Source organism: Podarcis erhardii (assembly GCF_964252035.2).
Source record: "Podarcis erhardii genome assembly, chromosome: 4".
Lineage (NCBI taxonomy): Eukaryota > Metazoa > Chordata > Lepidosauria > Squamata > Lacertidae > Podarcis > Podarcis erhardii.
The window spans coordinates 15,899,197-15,921,505 of record NC_138508.1 but is presented as its reverse complement, the minus strand read 5'-3'; the positions used below and the strand labels follow the sequence as shown (position 1 = coordinate 15,921,505).

At 47.1% G+C, this 22,309-nt stretch overlaps 1 protein-coding gene across 5 annotated transcripts in view; it reads left to right on the top strand.

The window, feature by feature from the left end:
• Positions 1 to 20,825, top strand: part of NOX4 (NADPH oxidase 4) — a 104,583-nt gene extending 83,758 nt beyond the window's left edge. For 4 of the 5 annotated variants that reach the window (XM_081860472.1, XM_081860468.1, XM_081860470.1 and 1 more), the window contains 5 exons: positions 10,397 to 10,516; positions 11,685 to 11,793; positions 12,607 to 12,675; positions 13,569 to 13,669; positions 19,968 to 20,821. In XM_081860472.1, coding sequence (XP_081716598.1) covers positions 10,397 to 10,516; positions 11,685 to 11,793; positions 12,607 to 12,675; positions 13,569 to 13,669; positions 19,968 to 20,088 — 520 coding nt within the window. In that variant the 3' untranslated portion in view covers positions 20,089 to 20,821. Of the gene's footprint in view, positions 1 to 10,396; positions 10,517 to 11,684; positions 11,794 to 12,606; positions 12,676 to 13,568; positions 13,670 to 19,967 lie in introns of all 5 variants that reach the window. The other variant, XM_081860469.1, reaches the window with a different exon arrangement.
• The last annotated feature ends 1,484 nt before the right edge of the window (positions 20,826 to 22,309 follow it).

Genomic DNA, 22,309 nt, shown 5'->3' with positions numbered 1-22,309 from the left:
GACAACGACAATAATCCACCAACAGCATACAAATCAATATGGCTAACCTGATCCAAAGCACCCACCCACCTCACTCACACACGAAAACAAAGATCACCACAGCCAATCACAAGCAAACAATCACACCCTAAGCCAACCCCAACCTCTCTCACCACCAAAGGAACACAAGTGAACAACACAAGCAACGCTGACACCAAACTCTACATACATTAAACATAATAGAAACACCGCCACCCGACCCCACCCCCATCCATCCTCCCTCTCCCCACCCCCCTTTCTTTTTTCTTTCTGTTTTCTTCTCCCCCTAATGCCTCAACAAATGAAACGGATTTGTAAAAACGTTACATGGAAGAAGAAGAAGTAGAAGAAGAAAAAAAAACGAGGCACTACACTTCTGTAAAACAAGAAAATCCTTAATAAAAAATATTAAAAAAAAAAAGCAGAACCAAAAGATGTGCCAACTTACATTACCCCCGTGCATCGCCACTCTGCTTCCCCCTTATGCCATCCTTTTTCAATGGATATACAGTGGATATATGTTCCGGAGCCCCGTTCGCATCCTGAAGCGAATGCAACCTGCGTCTGCGCGTATGCGGGCTACGATTTGCCGCATCTGTGCATGCTGTCATTTTGAGCGCATGCGCGAGTGGCGTGTTCCATTACTTCCAGGTTGCCGCAGAGTGCAACCCAAAAATGCTCAACCCAAAGCTACTTTAACCTGAGGTATGACTGTACTTCCCAAAGCTGACGTTGCACTTCCAGAAATGGTGCCAGCGTTTGGAAGTACAGTGGTGTCAGGGACTGAGCTAATGGGGAGGATTAAGGGGGGAACCCCCACCTCAAGAGGAAGATGACAATAGTATAGAGCCAGGTTCATGCTGGTGGCAAACAGGACACACCTCAGAAGAAGAAGCAAAGAGCTGGGAAATAGTAGAGAACAAGGAACAGGATCAAGTGAGCAGATGCTGCAGTCCTGAACAGAGACAGGACTCAGAAGTGGGAGAAGCAGTACAGTAGACACTGGACACTACGTCACTTGAAAGCCTGGTAGAACCTCCTCCTTCTCCGAGGATCAGGCAATCCCTTTGTATCTTAGAGCACAGAGCCAAACAGAAACAGAAAGATTCAGTTGCCAGCCACCATAGGAGTAAAGAAGAAGAAGAAGAAGAGGTTGGATTTGATATCCCACTTTATCACTACCCAAAGGAGTCTCAAAGCGGCTAACATTCTCCTTTCCCTCTCTTCCCCCCACAGCAAACACTCTGTTAGGTGAGTGAGGCTGAGAGACTTCAGAGAAGTGTGACTGGCCCAAGGTCACCCACCAGCTGCATGTGGAGGAGTGGAGACGCGAACCCGGTTCCCCAGATTACGAGACTACCGCTCTTAACCACTGCCTCTCGTAAGGAAGGGTTTGGAAGCTAGGAAGTACAGCAAGGGTGGATGGGTAGAACAGGCACTCTGAGCAACGTCTTGAGACCGAAGGGAGCATAATTCATGGCCTCTCTGTTGATGTAAACAAAAACTGAAAAAAGCTCTCCACATCTCTGATTTCACTCGCCAGTTAGCCTGTGAGATGGGACAGGCCACAGCAGGTGAAGGGTTAATTGGCAAAGGTACAGCCATCCTCCCAAGCATTTGTCCGACTTCCCTTTGTAAGCCCTCTCAGCCAGTGGGCACCACTGCCTCCTGTGCCACTCAGTTCCATCCATTAATCAAGTCTTGCCACTGACAAAACAAGGAGCTCCCAGAACCCCCCCAGGCTTCCCATCCCTCATGCAGCTGCCCTTCTCTGTGCAAACGTGGTCTCTCTTCAGAAACTCTCGCAGAACTGCCAGTGCAGGACTGCAACACAATAGAGGCATTGCAGAAATTACAAAACGCTGGTGGCCTTTGAGTGCAAGCGAGGGGCATGGTCTGACTGAGGGGTGAGGCTTATTTGGAAAACCTGCTTAGGGCTGTTTTCTAGCCTGGTAGAGAAAGCCAATGTGGTATCCCCAGGATATCACTGGAGTCTTGTGCCCCCTGAATATTGGCGCTGTTGCCTGGGGCTTTTGGGAGTTCTAGTCCAGCCACATCTGAAGGGCGCAATCTCAGCTGCCCTGGCTTTACAGCATCTTCTTGTGGGTGAGAATGCTCCAAGCCTCATTTTCAGGAACCTTTCTCAGCAAGGTACGTTGTTGGCGACATGTTTTTCATGCTGTGTTTTCTCGTGTGTGTTTTTCCATAATACTGCGGAGCTGGCACAAGACGAGAAGCTGCAAGCGCCTCTCCGAGGAGCATTTAAATGAAATACTTTTAGGCCTCTCCTCCAGGCTTCCCCTCTCCTGCCGCTTCTCATTTGGCATTCTCGTGACATTTCCCAATCTCCACGCTCAGCTTTCCTCTGGGAAGTTTTTCTGTTTGAATTGCGCCATGAGCTGCTAGAATATTGACCACCTCTGTGCTCAGTTGCGTTGGCTTCTTGGCCTCAAAGGAATCTTGGTCTGGGTTGTTTAGAATGAAGCAGGGCACGCTGCAACTTTTAGAGACCAAGCTCTTCCAGATTGAAGCTTTGAAATGGTGGTTCTCTCAGACAGGGGTTGGGGAAAGACGGAAGGATGAAGTGGCAGTTGGTTCATAGAGTCATAGACTTGCACAGTCATAAGGGACCCTAAGGTCGTCTTGTCCAGTCCCCTGCATTGCAGGAATCTCAACTAAAGCATCCATGACAGATGGCCATCCAACATCTGCTTTAAATTCTCCAAGGAAGGAGAGTCCACAACCTCTCGAGGGAGTCTGTTCCACTGTCAAACAGGTCTTGCTGTCAGAAAGTTCTTCCTGATGTTCAGTTGGAATCTCCTTTCTTGTAGCCCAAACCCATTGGTTTGGGGTCCTACCCTCCAGAGTAGGAGGAAACAAGCTTGCTCCATCTTCCATGTGACAGCCCTTGAGATGTTTGAAGATGGCTATCATATCAGTCTCCTCTTTACAGGCTAAATATCCACAGCTCCTTCAACCTTTCCTCATAAGACTTGGTTTCCAGACCCTTGATCATCTTGGTTGCCCTCCTCTACACGCGTTCCAGCTTGTCAACATCCTTCTTAAATTGTGGTGCCCAAAATTGGACACAGTATGCCTGGTGGCTCTTGTGGGTTAAACCACAGAGCCTAGGACTTGCCAATCAGAAAGTTGGCGGTTCAAATCCCCGTGACGGGGTGAGCTCCCGTTGCTCAGTCCCTGCTCCTGCCAACCTAGCAGTTCGAAAGCACGTCAAAGTGCAAGTAGATAAATAGGTACCGCTCCGGTGGGAAGGTAAACGGCATTTCCGTGCACTGCTCTGGTTTGCCAGAAGTGGCTTGGTCATGCTGGCCACATGACCCAGTAGCTGTACTCCGGCTCCCTTGGCCAATAAAGCGAAATGAGCGCCGCAACCCCAGAGTCGGTCATGACTGGACCTAATGGTCAGGGGCCCCTTTACCTTTATGCCTGGTGTGGTCTGGCCAAGGCAGAATAGAATGGGACTATTATTTTCCTTGTTCTGGACATTATTGTTTTGTTGATGTAGCCTAGAATAGCATTAGCTTTTTTTGCTGCTGTGTCATACTATTGACTCATGTTCAGATTGTGGTCTACTAAGACCCCTATTTATTAAAATAGCTCTAGCTCAGTCCTGTCAAGAATGACTGGCAGTAACTCTCCAGGGTTTCAGGCAGGGGTCTCTCTCAGCCCTCTCCAGAGAAACCAAGTGTTGAATGTGGGACATTTTGCTTGCCCTACCACTGAGTAACAGGGGGCCTTCTAGCGGAAAAGCAGTGAATGATGCAAGCAAGGAAAGATGCAATGTGTATAATATGAATTTGCACAGCCCTTTGTTACCCTCCTGCTGCTCCAATTCACTTCAGAGCTCAAGCATTGATGGCATCTTCCAGCAGCATAGTTGTTCTGTCCCCAAAGCAAAAAATCAGGTGCACTGCAGAATAGCTGGACAGCTAGCAGCTGGGGAATGTAGCTAGCAGCCACAGAACAGCAGTAGCAGCCAATGAAATTAGGTGCCAAAGCTATTGCAAGTGGTGTCTAACCAGCTAGCTGGAGCTGCTTTGTGCTGAGACCAAAAAGCGCAGAAGCTGTCAGGATGAAAGGGTTGGGGTTTTGTTCTGTTCTGTTCTCTCTTTTTTTGCATTGTTTTTGCACTGTGGATATCAGTAGAGTGAGGTGTCAGGCTATAGGCCTGTTGGTAGCAATATAGAATTGAGTGGGATTTCCTCCCAATATTTTTATTTTGGGCTGCTACTTTAAAAAAAGAAGAAAATTGAAGTATGCCATATAGCACAGAGTACAACCTTCCTTCCTTTCCTCTCTCCTTCTTTCTCTTCTTTCTTATTCTCTCTCTTTATCTTTCTTTTGCATTTTCCTTCCTTTTCTTTCTTTCTTTCTTTCCTTCCTTCCTTCCTTCCTTCCTTCCTTCCTTCCTTCCTTCCTTCCTTCCTTCCTTCCTCTCTTCTCTCTCTTCTCTCTCTTCTCTCTCTTCCTCTTTCTTTCTTTCTTTCTTTCTTTCTTTCTTTCTTGGTGCCATCTAAGGACATCACATTTACAGAGTACCTTGAGCCAAAATGTATGCACAAAGACCTCAGCTGAATGATAGACCATCTGCTCTGCAAACAGAAGGTCCCTAAATCAATCCCTGGCATCACTATGTAGGGCTGGAAGAAACTCTGAAGAGTCCCTGACAGTCTGTGTAAACAGTACTCACCTTGATAGACCAGTGACCTGAGCTTCCTATGTGTCTGCTCCATGAAGCTGAGGACCATTTACTAATGTTATGGGGAAGAGTGGGGAGAGGGCTTCCATGGGCTACTTTGCTTTTCCTCCTCTCTCATAACACTCCAACCTGTGGACATCCAATGAAGCTAAATGTTGGAGGATTCACAACAAATCAAAGGAAGTCCTTAAATTATGCAACCCGTGCCCACAGGAGGTAGTGATGGCCACCCACCTAGATGGCTTCAAAATAAAATTAGGTAAATTCATGGATGACAGAGCTAGGTACTAGACTGTGCTCTGCCACCATAGTTGGAGGCAACAATGCTACTGAATTTTGGTTTTTGGAAGCCACAGTAGGGGAGAGCTCTGTTGCACTCAAATCCTGCTTGCAGGTTTCCCACAGGAGGAGAAGGAGGAGTTTGGATTTGATATACCGAAGGAGTCTCAAAGCGGCTAAAATTCTCCTTTCCCTTCCTCACCCACAACAAACACTCTGTGAGGTGAGTGGGGCTGAGAGACTTCAGAGAAGTGTGACTAGCCCAGGGTCACCCAGCAGCTGCATGTGGAGGAGCGGGGAAGCGAACCCGGTTCACCAGATTACGAGTCTACCACTCTTAACCACTACACCACACTGGCTCACACAGGTATCTGGTTGGCCACTGTGTGAAAAGGATGCTAGACCAGATGGGTTGTTGACCTGTTCTGGCAGCCTCTCCTTATGTTCTCAGGTTCAGGCTCTGTCGTTGCTGGTGCACACTCTTGCTGTAACCTCCAGAATCTGCTGTTAAAGTAGTCCTCACAATTTGTGATCTCCTGCTCTGGAGGGGTAGGACTCAAACCAATGGCTTCAAGTTACAGGAAAGGAGATTCTGATGAAACATCAGGAAGAACGTTCTGACATTAAGAGATGTTTGACAGTGGAACAGGTTGTGGACTCGTCTTCCTTGGAGGTTTTGAAGCAGAGGTTGGATGGTCATCTGTCATGGATGCCTTACCTGCGATTCCTGCATTGGTGTGATGGCCTGGGAATCGGATTCAGAGGCTGAACCTGAGGAATCCCAGCCTGCACAGGAGTCCCCGCCTCCAGGACTGGCTGAGCCAGGGCAGGGGCTTGAATCTGAAGGGCCCACACCTGTGCCGGATCCTCAGGAGCAGACACCAGCTGAATCTGCTCTGGAGGTGATGGAGGACCCATTGCCTGCAGGTGCTCCACTCTCAGCCCTGTCAGGGGAAGGTGAGGTTGCCTCTGGGTCCAGTAACCCTCCAGCCTCTCCTGAGCTGCAGAGGCTCAGGGCAGAGAGGCGGAGGGAACTATGTTCTCGCAGGAGGAGTGCTCGCCTCCAGGCCAGGAGAGGCGAGTCACCTGTGGACCGGGACCGCCCTATGCCTCAGGGCAGATAAAAGCCAGCCAGCCCAGTCCCAGGTTGCGGGAGCAACATTGTTGGTACCCTGTCCCAGTCTTCTGTCAGAGTTCCTGACCTCACCCGACTCCTTGCCTTGGACCCCTTTTCAGCCTTGATGGACTGCCTCCATACCACACCCTTGACCTCAGACTGGACTCGGACCATGCCGCATGGTAACCCCACGGAACCAGCACAATTGCAGGGGCTTGGACTAGATGGCCCTTGGGTTCCCTTCCAACTCGACAGTTCTATGGCCATGCATTATGGCCAGCCAGGGCATCTAGGTGCTCAGTAACCACCACCACCTTCATCTGTCCTTCTTGCCAGGCAGCAAAAGCTGGAAGATCTTCCAAGCCCTTGAACAGGCCTTCATGAAATGGTGAGTGGGCTTTAAGTTGTCAGGCCTGTCTTAGCTTGGCCTCTTACGGACAGCGCTCTGCAACCCTGACCACTTAGCGGTGGCCTTTTCCAGCTCCTCTCCATCTCTGCCTTCGAGAGGGTGGCTTGAACTCTACACTAATTGCCGACCTGAGTCTTTTGCTCAGTGACAAGATAAAACAAACAGTCTACTCAGGCGCAGTCTTCTGCCTCCAGGCACACAGCGAGGCCCAGTTTGTGGAGCAATAGCAACCGACCTGAAGCTTAGGTCACCGGCTACAATATCTCCAAGTAAAGAAGGAGAAGAAAAAGTCTGCCTGGCTTTCTGTGGAGCTGGAGGAAGGATGCATCCTTCACCCGTGCAGTAATCATTGCACGCTGGCCTCTGGGCTGACCTTGGCTTGTTAGAAAATGAAATGTACGGGACAAAGCATCCTCGGGCTAATGGAGCCTTGAACTTTGGGTTGTGGATCTCAGAAGCAACGTAAGCAGCGCTGACGTTTCGCTAATGCCAAACATCTCCCAATTTATTTTGGAGGAAGGCAGTTGAATAGTGCAGCAAATACTGGCAACAGAAGTAGGGAAGGGTCTAAAGTGGCCCATGTTATACAGTGGTTCCGCTCCTTCCTCCTGGGCCGTGTTCAGAAAGTGGTGGGGGGGATGAGTGTTCAGACCCCTGGGCCCTCATTTGTGGGGTGCCTCAGGGTTCTGTCCTCTCCCCCATGCTTTTTAACATCTACCTGAAGCCGCTGGGAGAGATAATCAGGGGGTTTGGGCTGGGTGTCCATCAATATGCAGATGATACCCAGCTCTACCTCTCTTTCAAATCAGAACCAGTGAAGGCAGTGAAGGTCTTGTGTGAGTGCCTGGAGACGGTTGGAGGATGGATGGCGGCTAATGGATTGAGGTTGAATCCTGACAAGACAGAAGTACTGTTCTTAGGGGACAGGGGGTGGGCTGGTGTGGAGGACTCCCGGATCCTGAATGGGGAACTGTGCCCCTGAAGGACCAGGTGCGCAGCCTGGGAGTCTTTTTGGACTCACAGATGTCCATGGAGGCGCAGGTCAATTCTGTATCCAGGGCAGCAGTCTTCCAGCTCCACCTGGCTGAGACCCTACTTGCCCACAGACTGTCTCGCCAGAGTGGTGCATGCTCTAGTTATCTCCCACTTGGACTACTGCAATGCGCTCTACATGGGGCTACCTTTGAAGGTGACCCGGAAACTACAACTAATCCAGAATGCGGCAGCTAGACTGGTGACTGGGGGCGGCCGTCGAAACCGCATAACACCGGTCTTAAAAGACCTACCATACTTCGGCTCCCAGTATGTTTCCGAGCACAATTCAAAGTGTTGGTGTTGACCTTTAAAGCCCTAAACCGCCTCGGCCCAGTATACCTGAAGGAGCGTCTCCACCCCCATCATTCTGCCCGGATGCTGAGCTCCAGCGCCGAGGGCCTTCTGGTGGTTCCCTCATTGCGAGAAGCACAGCTACAGGGAACCAGGCAGAGGGCCTTCTCGGTAGTGGTGCCCGCCCTGTGGAACGCCCTCCCATCAGATGTCAAAGAGATAAACAACTACCTGACATTCAGAAGACATCTGGGACATTCAGGGAAGTTTTTAATGTGTGACATTTTAGTGTATTTTTGGTCTTTGTTGGAAGCCGCCCAGAGTGGCTGGGGAAACCCAGCCAGATGGGTGGGGTACAAATAATAAATTATAATTGTTGTTGTTGTTGTTGTTGTTGTTGTTATTATTATTATTATTATTATTATTATTATTATTATTATTAAACAGTCATGGCTTCCTTACAAAGAATTCTGGGAACTGTAGTTTGCTAAGTGTGCTGACAGCTCATGGTTGACCCCTATTACCTATATGCATCTACAGCTTCCAGAGTTCCCTTTAAAGGGGGAGGGAAATAGAGATCTCCTCACAACTCTTGGAACCCTTAAGAAACAACTGCTCTCATGATGCTTTCGGGAAAGACATGACTGTTTAAAGTAATTTTATTGCAATATATCGTGAATCATGACATATGTTACGGCTGAACATTATATCATACGAAACCGGTTTGAAGCCCATATTGTGATATCGGTTTCATATTTTTTTGACCTGGAGTATGGTGAATCATGTGTGTGTGTGTGTGTGTGTGTGCGCGCTATGCAAAAATCACAATGAGGAAAAACCATGAAGCCAGCCAATGCCTCAACATAGCTCCATTCTTATTTTAGACATTGTAATACATTGGTATATCACAAAGTATAGCTGGTGATATATCACACTATGTTGAAAACCAGCCCTTTCCACCAATACCTAGGGGGCCACAGGCTCCTCAACCCTGCTATAAATGCAGTGGTGTTACACATTTATTTATCTCTACAAGAAACAAACAAAAAAAGAGAAATCCCTAAAGAGCTTTCTTTTCTTTTCTTTTTAACCCTGATGACTGATTTCTGAAGGAAACAAGTCCTTATTTTCCTCTGGCAAATTAAAAAGCAAGCAGAACATCTTACAAACAGACCCAATTCTGTCCAAAAGAAATAAAAGGAGATTATAAACTCCTTGGGTGAAAAGGGTGTGTTTTTCACCCCGGATGAGGAATTTGCTGCCTTTGCCTCTGAGACTGCCTCCTCCCCGGAGAAAAGAAATAAACATCTTTTTTTAAAAGAGCAGTAAAATATAATTCACGCGTGCATATGAAAATAAAGTCTGAAACAAATTGATTCAAGTGGGTTTTATGCAGGTCTCTTCGCTATAAGTTATACATCGTACCTTAACGTCGCTGAGATTTATAAAAGAAGGAAAACCTACCAATGAGTAGAAAGTTCTGCAGGCTCTCCTTTGCCCTGAAAGAAGACGTTCAAAGGAAACAATTTGTACACTCCATTAGTCTGTAGTAAAGCTGGAGCCAGCAGAAGTAAAAGTAAAATAGGAATAACGAGAAAATCATGCTTTGATAGAAGTGATTCAGGAAGCCTACGGAACCTACTGGGTGTCAAAAAATAACTACCCACCTTCTACCTTCATAGCAGACCTTCCCCATCCCAAAAGCATCATCTGTCACAATGTTGGAGATGGAGCAGAGATTTTCTTAGCTCACACCCATACATCCTCCATGTTATGTACCATTTTGGTGAGACAGTGGCCAGGCAAGTATGGTATCGACTGGTAGCTGCTGCTTTTCTTAAAGGTTCCCAAAGCATGTGACAGAAGAGAAGAGGCTCGGGTCTCACTGAGGCCACATTCATGCTGTGCATTTAAAGAAATATCATGCCACTTTATAAACAGTCATGGCTTCCCCCCCAAAGAATTCTGGGAGGTCTGGTTTCTTAAGGGTGTTGAGAGCAATGCAGAGCTTCCTATTCAACTCCCAGAACTACAATTCCCAGAGTTCCCTGGGGAGAGGGATTGATTGTCAAACCGCTCTGGACACAAGGTGTTAGAAAAGATTTCATTTAAACCACATCATAATTGGAATGTACCCTTGTTGTTGCTGTTTATTGTGTTGATTCATTGCTTTCTCTCCCTCCAAAAAGTCTCAAAGTTGTAAAATATCAACCGGCTCTCCAGCCTTTTATAAAACCACATACACAGAATAAACATAGCTAAAGGAGCTCATCCAATCAAAGCAGGAATTAAATGGGGGAATTCTATCCCACCCCACAAAAGAGGACCACCAAATATGGATCACCAATCATAGTGCAATGCATTCTAAAAAACCCAAACCTGGGCAAACACAAATGCCTTCGCCTGGCCCCTAAAAACTGACAGTATTGGTGCCAGGCATATTTCCCTAAGACATATTATGATATCTTTTGAACAGGATGATGATGGTGTTAATTTTCAAAACCGTGTTTTTCTCATCCTTCTGCAGGCTGTATGTGGATGGTCCCTTCGGAAGTCCTTTTGAGGAGTGCTTCCATTACGGGGTTAGCCTCTGCGTGGCTGGAGGCATCGGGGTGACTCCGTTTGCGTCGATCCTCAACACCCTGCTGTATGTAAGCCTCATCGCACTAAAGCCTTCCTCTCTCCCACCTGCTGCAAGAGTTACTAGAATTCCCCCCCTAGATATGTCCCCTAACAACGGGGTTGTCCCTAGAATTTTAAAACTATGAGGTAGGGTTTTTTAAAAAAATAAAACAAAACAGGGCTTTTCAGGAGGGGCAGTGCAGAAGGCAACGGGTGCAAAGGAGCCACAGGTGAGAGCTGAGTGCACGGTGGGGACCAAAGGTGAACAAACGGCCACAGAAGGAATAATAATAATAATAATAATAATAATAATAATAATAATAATTTATTTTAACCCCGCCCATCTGGCTGGGTTTCCCCAGCCACTCTGGGCAGCTCCCAATAGAATATTAAAAACGCGATAAAACAACAAACATTAAAAACTTCCCTAAACGGGGCTGCCTTCAGATGTCTTCTAAAAGTCAGATAGTTGTTTATTTCCTTGACATCTGCTGGGAGGGCGTTCCACAGGGCGGGCGCCACCACCAAGAAGGCCCTCTGCCTGGTTCCATGTAACCTCACTTCTCGCAGCACAACATTTCCCTCAGCACAGGTACTCCCTCTCCCCTAAGTTGAATCAAAGCCTGTAAACATTTCCCTCCTGTGGTTTCCGGCATGTGGTATTCAGAAGCATTACTGTGGTCAACTGTGAAGGGCAGAGAACAGCCATCAATAGAACATCCCTCAGTTTGTCCTCTTTTAAAGCCATCCAAGTTGATGGCCAATCGGTACCTCCCGAGTTCGAAGAGTGTGTGAAAGAGAGGGGGATAGAGGGAAGGGAAGACAGGAGGAGAACATGGGGTGGTCGTGCACAACTGTTGTTGCATCGGCTTTGGTTCTGCCACTCTCAAGACCCCAACTGCCTTGCGGTTTCTGGTCTCCCGTTCCTTGGCAGAGAACCTCATCACCATAACATTGCAATAGATAGCCTCTGTCTCCTGCATGCACAGGTGAGTCATACAACCCCACACCTTAGGAACGGAAGTCCCAATCGAGATGCAGAGCAGAGTCCATATTACTTCTGCCCATCCTCTGGTTGAACTGCAGAAACTCAAACTTTGTGCCATAAACACGATGCCTCTCAAAGCTGGTGCACCTTTCTGAAATGGATTTTTTCCCCCCTTCCTCCCTGAAACGTGGCCTTTGCATAAAAGTAACGGCTGGGAACACTACAAGCTCAGAAGGCTTTACTTCGTATGGGTGTGCAGGGACATTGCGTCATTCCGCTGGTTTGCTGATCTGCTCTGCAAACTACATAACAAGGTAAGAGGAATATAAAAATATTTCCCTGGGCTTGGTTTTGAAGGAAACCTCAACCCTGTCTTTGAAAGCACGCTTGTTCTTGGGGTGGCCTGCTGAGTGTTGGGTATTGAATTTAGGTGAGACTTGGCAATTAAGCATGTATTTTAAAAAGCTATGCAGACACTGGTGGTTTGCAGTGTGTGTGTGTGTGTGTGTGTGTACACAGCAACATGCATAACATGCCTAGTTCCTGTGTACACATACGCACATGCACAGGGTGTGTGTTCATGCATGTGTGTATGCACACATACACACTTGGACAGAAAATACGGTGGTACCTTGGTTTTCAAACGTAATCCATTCTGGAAGACCGTTCGACTTCCGAAACGTTCGAAAACTGAGGCGCAAAGAGCTTCAAAGGCAATGGAGAAAATGGGGGGGGGGAGAGACTCTGTGTAAGCCGTTCAACTTCTGAGGCGCATTTGAAAATGGAAGCATTTACTTCCGGGTTTTTGGCGTTCGGCTTTTGAAATGTTCAGCTTCCGAGACATTTGAAAACTGAGGTACCACTGTACTGTCCTTATGCTTATCATCATATTTATCATTTATGAGATTTCAACGAATCTTTGAATTTAAACTTAAACCAATGTCTAAGGGCGTTTTGGCCCAGCTTAGCTGAATACCACCCAACATGTGGCACAGATGGGTTAAATATTTGTCTCTGTCAGGGGATTTGGCAAGAGAATCTTTGTTTCTGCTTAAGAGGAAATGCGCAAATTCACTTAATGTCTCCCCTCAGCACAAACACTTTAATTCTTTTTCTTACTGTTTCAGCTCTGGCAAGAAAATCGACCAGACTTTGTAAACATTCAACTTTACCTCAGTCGAACAGATGGGATGCAGGTATGCCCAGCTGCAGAGGGGCCTCGGGGAGACAACTGGAAACTAAGCTGGTCATAAAAGAGACTCTTGCCACACGGCTAGAGCACTGTGGATAATCCGTTGCTACTGGGGAGACAAGAGTTCCCAGCCCAACCCATCACTAACACCACATTTCACTCTGTCCAAAAATGAATGGTCTGCTAGTGGAAATCCTTCAACTGTTTCTCATAAGGCTTGGTTTCCAGACCCTTGATCATCTTGGTCACCCTCCTCTGCACACCTTCCAGCTTGCCAGTATCCTCCTTAAATTGTGGTGCCAAGAACTGGACACAGTATTCCAGGTGTGGTCTGACCAAGGCAAAATAGAGTGGTACTTTTAATTCTCTTGATCACTAGAGCTCTGTTGATGCAGCCTAGAATAGCATTAGCTATGTTTTCTGCTGCATCACACTGTTGACTCATGTTAAGCCTGTGGTCCACTAAGACTCCTAGATCCTTTTCATGTGCACTTCCAGCAAGCCAGGTGCCCCCCATCTTATAATTGTTCAACTGGTTCTTCCTGCCTGAGTGTTGAACCTTACATTTGTCCCTATTGTAATTCATAAAAGTGTTAGATTCTTATTCCATTATGGGGCCAGAGGCTGTTTGTTGGAGGGTGGGTCCCAGGGCAGATTTCTGCAGTAGACCATGCCAGGGCACAGGGGCACTGGTACCCTGTAGACTTCCCATAGCAATCCTTTCGCATGCACAGATGCACGCTTGCAAATCCGACCGTGCCAGTGCAGGTGCTTGCAATGGAATGAGCTGCCTACCAGGCCGTCCTTATATGCACAAGGCTGACGTGCAAAGTGGCCAGTGATTGATTTGCAGCCGTCGTGCGAGGCTCACCAAAGGGGATGTCTTGTTTCTTGCAGAAAATAATTGGCGAGAAATACCAAGTGCTGAACCGCCGGCTTTTGATTGGTCGGCCTCGCTGGAAACTCCTATTTAATGAAATCGCCAAGTGCAACCGACAGTAAGTGAGATTCCTAACCCGGCTCCCGGAGAAAGGCAATCGGGCGAGTTTAATAAACTGTATTTGTATGGAAATGACTTAATGCGCCCAAGCGCCTGATGGTTTGGCGTTATCAAACCTGTCGCATCTGAGAAATGGGGCCTTAACAAAAGGACTGTCAGTTTCCACAATCGGAACAGTTTGTCTTCCGGAGAACTGCTGGGGACGGTGGGAGCTTTATACATTTTCATAACATGTATAGAGATTTTGTGTCTTGCTCCATTCTTCCATATTGAAATGCCTTGTCTGGCAATATAGGTTGGTTCTGTGATGCCAGATGGTTTGTCCCAAATCATTTTAGGGTGCATTGCACTGGGAATATCCCTTGCACAAGGCTCTCATTGATTTCAGTAGGGCTTGCACCGGAGGACTGCTAAGCGACCTGGCCATATTTCCCCTGGCAAACAGTGCTGTCCTCTAGGATACCTCAAGGACTGCCTCTCCCCACATAAAAGGTAAAAGATAAAGGACCCCTGGATGGTTAAGTCCAGTCAAAGGTGACTATGGGGTTGTGGTGCTTATCTTGCTTTCAGGCCGAGGGTGCCAGCATTTGTCCACAGACAGCTTTCTGGGTCTTGTAGCCAGCATGACTAAACCGCTACTGGCACACGAAGGACCGTGATGAGTGCCAGAGCACACGGAAACGTCGTTTACCTTCCCGCCACAGCGGTACCTATTTATCTACTTGCGCTGGTGTGCTTTCAAACTGCTAGGTTGGCAGGAGCTGGGACAGAGCAACAGGAGCTCACCCCGTCGCAGGGATTTGAACCACCGACCTTCCGATCAGCAAGTTTAGACCACAGCGCCACCCAAATCCCTTTTCCCCATATAAACCACCTCGGACTCCGCATTCATAATCTGAGGCCCTTCTTTGTCTACCTCCTCCATGAGAGGTCCAGAGGGTGGCAACACGAGAACAGGGCCTTCTCTGTCATGGCTCCCTGTTTGTGGAATGCTCTCCCCAGGTGAAGATTGCCTGGCACCTTCCTTATATATTTTTAGGCACCAGGCAAAAAACATTCCTCTTCAACCAGGCCTTTGGCTGGTTAATATTCTACAGCCTTTTAAGTGTGTCCGTGTGAAGGAGGGATATTGTTTTGCTGTTTTGTTTTATAATTATTTACTTGTTTTTATCCTGTACTTTATTCTGTGAAGTGCCCTGAGATCTTAATGATGAAGGGCAGAATAATAATAATAATAATACACCGCAGAAAGAAAGAAAAACTATTTTTCTTTTCAAGAAATACTTTTGCCATAATGAAAATTCTGAGAATTCTGAAGATAGCAGCTGCTTCTAAACTGAGTTTTTACTGTAGAAAAGCCACATTTTGCTCACTCGCTTTTACAGCGTATCTGCATGGTGCTGTGGTCAAAATCCCCTCCCTCCCTTCTTCTTACTGTTCAGCTTCCCTTCCTGCCCCCTAAAACTTAGAAAATCTAACTTGTTTTAATACAGTGGAACATCGGCACAATTTCCCAAGGGCAAATGTTCCCTTGCACAGCTGTTCAGTAGGTTGTTTGGCCCTTTGTGACCTGTAGAGCTTGTACTAGCACTTTCTCTGCAATCCATCTCTGCTCTCTAGGAATCAACTGCTTTAACACTTTCCTTTCCAAAGAACACGATCCCTGTATCCATTTCCTCCCTCTCCTTCTTCCAAGTTGGGCAGGTGGGCAGTAAGAATTGAGACTGTAGCAAGGGACAGGTGCCATATTGAAAGCCTTGCACCCCACACCATGGTCTCAATGGAAATCATCCACCTTCAACACTTATGGCTGTAGAAAGAGGGGCTACCTACCTGTGTGCAACAGAGTAGTAGCATCCTGTGGACTAGAGCTCCCACTTGACCTCACCAACGGCCATGCTGGCTGGGGCTGATGGGACTTTTTTTTAGTCCAAAATGTATGACCTTTAAAGCCCTAAACGGCCTTGGTCCTGTATACCTGAAGGAGCGTCTCCACCTCCATCGTTCAGCCCGGACACTGAGATCCAGCGCCAAGGGCCTTCTGGCGGTTCCCTCACTGAAAGAAGTGAGGTTATACGGAACTAGACAGAGGGCCTTCTCGGTAGTGGCGCCCACCCTGTGGAACACCCTCCCTTCAGATGTGAAGGAAATAAGCAGCTAACCTATCTTTAAAAGACATCTGAAGGCAGCCCTGCTTAGGAATGTTTTTAATATTTAATGCTGTGTTGTTTTTAACACTCGATTGGGAGCCACCCAGAATGACTGGGGAAACTAAGCCAGATGGGTGGGGTATAAATGGTAAATTATTATTATTATTATTATTATTATTATTATTATTATTATTATTATTATTACTGAGGGCATCATGGCTGCCTCTGATGTTATTGGCACTCTAGAAGTCTGGAAGCAGAGTTGGTCTCCCACTTACAGCTTAGAGCGGCAATGACAGAGGGCTGCTAAATTGTCCGTTCCTAGAAGCACACAAGGACCCTGCATGGGAATATAAGAGCAGCCCTGGGGGGCCAGAGCAAAGACCAAGCTCAGACAGTGCTTTGTTGCAAACAATGGCAAAAAAAGATGGTTCTGGGAAGCCCACTGTTAATGCCTTTCTCTGCTGTTGACTCCCAGTAACTAGGGCTCAGTTGCATCCTTCTTCTGAACCCGGAGTCTCACTATAAATACCACGACTAAAAGCCACTTGACCTCTTCCCATCTCAGTGGATTTGCCCAATCCCCTTTAAAAGCCATCTTAGCTATTGGCCACCATCTCATCTTGTGGCAAGGAGTTCCACAGGTCCGTTGTGTGGTGTTTTAAGAGGTAATTTGCTTTGCCTGCCCTGAATCCGCTACCAATCAATTTCACCAGATGATTTTATCTCCTCCGTGATGTACACCTCTTGTTGTCTCTTTCGTCGGCACAAAGATGTAACACTTTTAAGGATGTAGGGGCCGCAGTTCAGGCACCTCTAAGAACCCAGCTAGCTCATTGTACAACAGATCCCTGTCCACAGCTCCCCTAGGGATAAATTCTTGCCACATTGCATCACAAGGAACAAAGAATCTGGCGACTCCGTCAGAACCAGCAAATGGAATGCGGTACGAATTTTCACAGCCTTTTCTTTCTGATGCCTTCATGATTTTAGCAGGGCTTTGCATCTTCGTTCTTCACTTGAACAATGCTGAGCAAAAGTGTGCCATCTACTGGCGACAAGCTAGCACGCACCTTTAACATTCAAGGTACCTCTGCAAACTGTGGGGTTCCCACGAGCCTGCAAAGACCTCTCTCTTGTGTGTCAGTAGCAACATTTGGGTTACCTAAGGAGCAGCTCTTGGAGAATGAGTTGGCTTGTTAGTATATTGGATGCATTGCATGCACACTGTCCAAGGCACAGTTTTGCTTTTCAAGATAATAGGAGCATGGGCTGCTAGGCAGGAAAGGCCTTGGCTGACCATAGAGATGGGAGGGTCTGTTAATCGCAATTCTCTCAGTTCCTCATTATTTCACTCTTAATTCAGTAATTTGCATTTCCTGCAGCAATTTGTGATTATTATTTAGAAAAAAAAATCCTCACGAGCATTCATCTCTTTTTAGCACAGATTTTGCCCAACAAACACATGTCCGTACACTGGTTTGGCTAAAGTACACATTTCTGCAAGCAATATAATGCATTTTTGGGTATTATTTTACTACTATCTTCGTTTTTAGGCACACTTTCTCCTGACGCAGGCATTTTTGTGAACGTTGTCTGGTTGGAGAACTTGGTTGTGAAATTCACTCTTGGGCAAGAGTGAATTTCGAAGGATAGCTGTAGTTCGGTTCACGTGTTGTTTCGAAAAGCACAAAACTGATAGATTCTCCTTCAAATGCGGGCTGAATCGGCTTCCTTCCCCATCCCTGGCTGCTAATCAGAGGAGACAATTTTGGATTAGATGAACCAAGAGTCTGATTTAGTAGTTAGCACCTAAGTTCATATGCTTGAGTTTCATTGGTACAATGTTGTTATGGGGCAGCTATCACGACAAGAAGAATCTCAAAGCAACAATTGTTGTAGGGCCATAGTTCAGTGGTAGTGTCTGCTTTGTGTCTAGAAGATCCTTCATTTAATCCCTGCCATCCGTAGATTAGGCTAGTAGTGATACCGGTCTGAAAGTGTGGAGAGCCATTGCCAGTCACTATGGAGCTAGGCCACATCCACATTTAAATCACTGTGGTACCACTTTAATCAGCCACTACTTCCCTCAAAGCATTCTGGGAGCTGTAGTTTGTTCAGGACACAATTGTAGTGAGTGTTGAGATTTCCATTCCACCTTAAGTAGCAGACGTGTGGAACTGTTGCGTGTCACATGTCTGTTTACATTTCAGCACAGTTTGCTGGGAACTACCATTGTGTGTATAGCTTTTGCTTTTCCCATTCTCTCTGAGAAGATGAAGCGAGAGAGAGGGGGATGACATGTTTCTTTGTCCTGATTTATGATTAATAACTCTGTAGTTGTAGTATGGTTTCACAAGCCTCAGGCCTATTCTGTGTGCGCAGTGAGATCTGCTGATAGTGTGCCCTGGCTTTGAAGCCCAGGTCTCTGATTTACATCGGAGCAGAGGCCGATGGGTCTTCGCAGCGGGATGGCTGGAAGGAGTCAGCCCAGCTGTGGCTAACCAGCGGCCTCCCTGCCCTCTGCATGTCGATAGTGAGAACCTTATTTCCTTTGGAGAGCTACAATTCTCAAAGTTCCCTGGGAAGAGGGGTTGATCGATAAAACCCTCTAGGGTCTCTCAGATGGCTGAATAATGTTGATATAGGACAACTCAGAACTTTGGCAAAGAACAAGAGCTATAAGGTGCCCAAACCTTTAAAAACAAGACAAAAACCAACCAGCTTTATTGAAGCATTCAGCAAAAGATAACAACAGAAAGAAATGCGAACTGTGATTCAGAAGCTCACTAATCAGTCTGCAACTTTGGGTAGAATTAATTTGCAAAATAGGATGTTGGTGAGCTTTTTTTCCTGTCTTCTTTGAAAAATTACATTAATGCCTGGGAAGTGATTAGAACATCTGGCATCATAAATATCTGGGTCGTCACATATGAAGTGGCCCTGGCAGTGTTGAAAGAATGGTTAATTGTAACTTTCCCACAGGAGATTATAGGTGGGAGACCCTTGGTGGGCCCTGTCAATCCGGGATCAGCTTATTTGGGCACCAGACCAATTAAACTAATTACAGCCTCCCCTTGGGAGGCTGGAAGCCTTGAGCCTTACGAAGATGGACAGATGCCAGCGAATTTGTGCATCCTGCCATCGGCCCCATAGAGGTCTGTCTGGACAGGTTTGGTGAAGTGTGAAAGCCACCTGCTCTCGTCTTAAAAACAAACCCTCTGAGCTAAGAGATTTGGGGGCTGCGGTGGGATAACTCAGTGAAAACTTTGATTCAGTACGCAGTACCTGTGAAAAAGGTGGATTTCATGCTAGAGATCATTAGGAAAGAAGAAAATAAAGTTGTCCATATCACTTGGAATAGTGGGCACAGACCTGATCACTGCACCTCAAAAGAGATGACATGGAAGGGAAATGTGCAGAAAAGGGAATTAGATTTTTTATAAAATAATAAAATAAAATAAAATAAAATACAGTCGTATCTTGGATCTCAAACGCCTTGGCTCCCAAACAAATCGGCTCCCAAACAATCAAAACCTGGAAGTGAATGTTTTCAAACATTGTTTTAGAAGCTGAACATCCGACGGGACTTCCACGGCTTCCAATTGGCTGCAGGAGCTTCCTGCAGCCAATCCGAAGCTGTTCTTTGGTTTCCGAATGTTTTGGAAGTCCAACAGACATCCGGAACAGATTCCGTTAGACTTCCAAGGTATGACTGTAAAAATAATAATAATGTATATATACCCCCAATCATAAGAAATATTAGTGCCCTTCTTAAATCTCCTCTGGAGGGCTGGTGGGGGGAACCTAAAACAGATTTAGGGGCCACACAGGAGGAGGAGATGGGCAAGTTCCATTTCAATCATAATAATAATTTGTGCAAGTGGAAATCCTTGCTCTGATGGAATGAGTTATATAGCACTACATTGGATACAAGCCAATGAAATTTATTTTGTCAAGCAAAAACCACCTGTCCAAATTGGCCAATGGTGTGAGGAGATCAGGATCTGGTCCTCTCTGGGCCAAAATGGTTTCTGACCTCTCTTTTAAGGTCTTCAAGCTGGGGGAGGAGAGGGAATCTGGGCTCTGCTTCAGGCATACAAATGTATTGAGCTATCATGGTGACCCTGTTTTCGATCTTCACAGGAAGACGGTTGGCGTTTTCTGTTGTGGACCCAATGGAATCTCGAAAGCCCTCCACAAACTGAGCAACAGCAGCAACCCCTATGGGACGAGGTTTGAATACAACAAAGAGTCCTTCAGCTGAAAGCCCCCGGGGCCTAATAGGGACTGTTTGGAAGGCCTGAGTGCAATTGAAAAGACTTCGAAAGCGAGCGGCGGAATTAGCCTGACGTCGCATACCAAAGAGTGGCCAAAGTCTTTCGTCTGTGCATTTGTGTGTGTGTGTAATTTATAACTATTTAAAACTCTAGAAAGGCAAAGAAACAAAACGAAATACGTTCTAGCACGAAAGCCAAAATACCTTAGGAGTTGGCCGTTCATCTTTACAGAGGGCCTGAATTAGCTGAAGGCGATTAGAGACGCATAGGGTGGCTTATATGGCTGGCTTTAAGATCAATCTGTGCATTATTTGAAGTTTCTCCACCTCAGGGCAGCAGACCCTAGAAAGGGGCACTAGATTGAGGGGGGCGGGAAATGTATTGGAAGCAAAATGCTGCTCTGCGCTGGCAAATAAATAAATAAATAAAGCGATATTGAAACGGAAAGGCTTTGAGCAAAGTTGTTACAGGATTAATAGCAGAGGGGAAAGGTTCTGCAAGGTCCATGGGGGATCCCCCTCCTGCATATAGTTTATAGGGAACAGATCACACCTGCTATATATGCAGACACTCGCTCCAATACTCTGTTTATTCTGCGCTCCACAAAACTGAATACCTCTGTACACAGTATGCTTTTCCACGTCTCCTGCGGTTTGAATGTTCACCTGTATCACAACAGATCCACTGATAAGGATCAATATCAATGGCTGAAACTGCCAAGGTGGGCACCTCGAGGGGAAGGAAGACCCTAGCAAGGGTTTTCGTACATAATGCAAATTAAATCGCAATCGCAAAAATTGCAACCTAACAGTTAACACAGGAGCACGGTCCCCTCACCCAAGTTCTGTCTCTTAAACTGGCCCTGGCAGGGTCTTCCCCAAGACCTCGTTTCCATTGTGCTGTTCCAGGAAAAGTAATTGCAAGCTGTCAGGGAACTGCCATCGGAGGAACAGGTGGTGGAAAGGCTCCAGGAGAATAGGAGAGGTTCTGCAGCAGAAGAAGGAACCAGTAGGGGGAGAGCAGGAGCTCCGGAGGAAGGGGAGTCGGAGGGGAGGCTCTGGGATACTTCCAGTGAGAATAGTGAAAAGGTAACAAGACCCCCCTTAGGAACTCCCACCCTTCGCCGGAAACTGTCACGCAGAGAGTCCCGGAGGCGCATGTCCGTCAAATAGCTTTTATGCTGGAGTAAATTCCGTAGACGCCCACTGTCAGATTCTACCAGCGACTGACGGAGTCATGCTTTGGGGGCTCCGTTAGTGACTCGGTTTGGTTGACCAGCCAAACACCAGAGGGATCAAGCTTTTACGCACAAGCAGCTCATTATCCCATCATAGCAATCTGACAGTCTTTGAAAGCAGCTTGTGCAAGCAGAGGGCATCATGAGCGAACCAGCCGGAACCGGAGGAGCAGGAGCTGGAGCTGGAGCAGGTCCAAGCCTGGAAGAAAGGTACAGGGCGTTGGAGGTCCAGCTCGCGCTGCAAACGGCGAGGCTCGAGGAGAGGAGGGCTCAAGATGCAGATAAGGGGAAAACCACCCCACTTGCCAGAAAGGTGCCTGGATTGGTGCAGAAATTTGGGGGGGATCCCAGGAACTATCAAGCCTTTAGGACAGAGATGCAATATGCTCTCAATCTACTGTTTGATGACTTCCCCGATGAGAACTCTAGAGTGGCGTACGTGATTGGCCATCTAGAAGGAGGGGCGAAGGACTGGGTTAGACCCCTGATGGCAGCCAATAATGAAATCTTAAAGGACACAATGAAGTTTTTTCGCGCAATGGACTTGATGTTTTCCAGCGAGATTGAGCAGGGGGTGGTGCGCAGGCAGTTAATGGCGTGTAAACAGGGGAGCCGATCTGTACGTGAGTACTGGACTGAGTTCACCATGCTGATTCATAGACTGGGGTGGGACCTTGCGAGTGAACCAATTCAAATGCTGTTTGAAGAAGGGCTCTCTCCGGCAGTGAAAGATGAACTTTCCCGGGCGCCTAGGGCGGAGTCTATGGATCAGCTGACTAAATCTGCGCTGTCCATAGGGGCGCGCCAGGAGGCAAGAGCTTTGGAAAAGCGGGAAGGAAAGGGGGAACATTGGAAGGACTTCCGCATTCCAGAGATTCCGGAGCAGCCTTTCCCGCCAGCAGAGCCGATGGAACTTGGAACAGCGCGCGCGCGCACAGTTTCAAACACCAGTGAAGGGCGGAAGAAGGAGG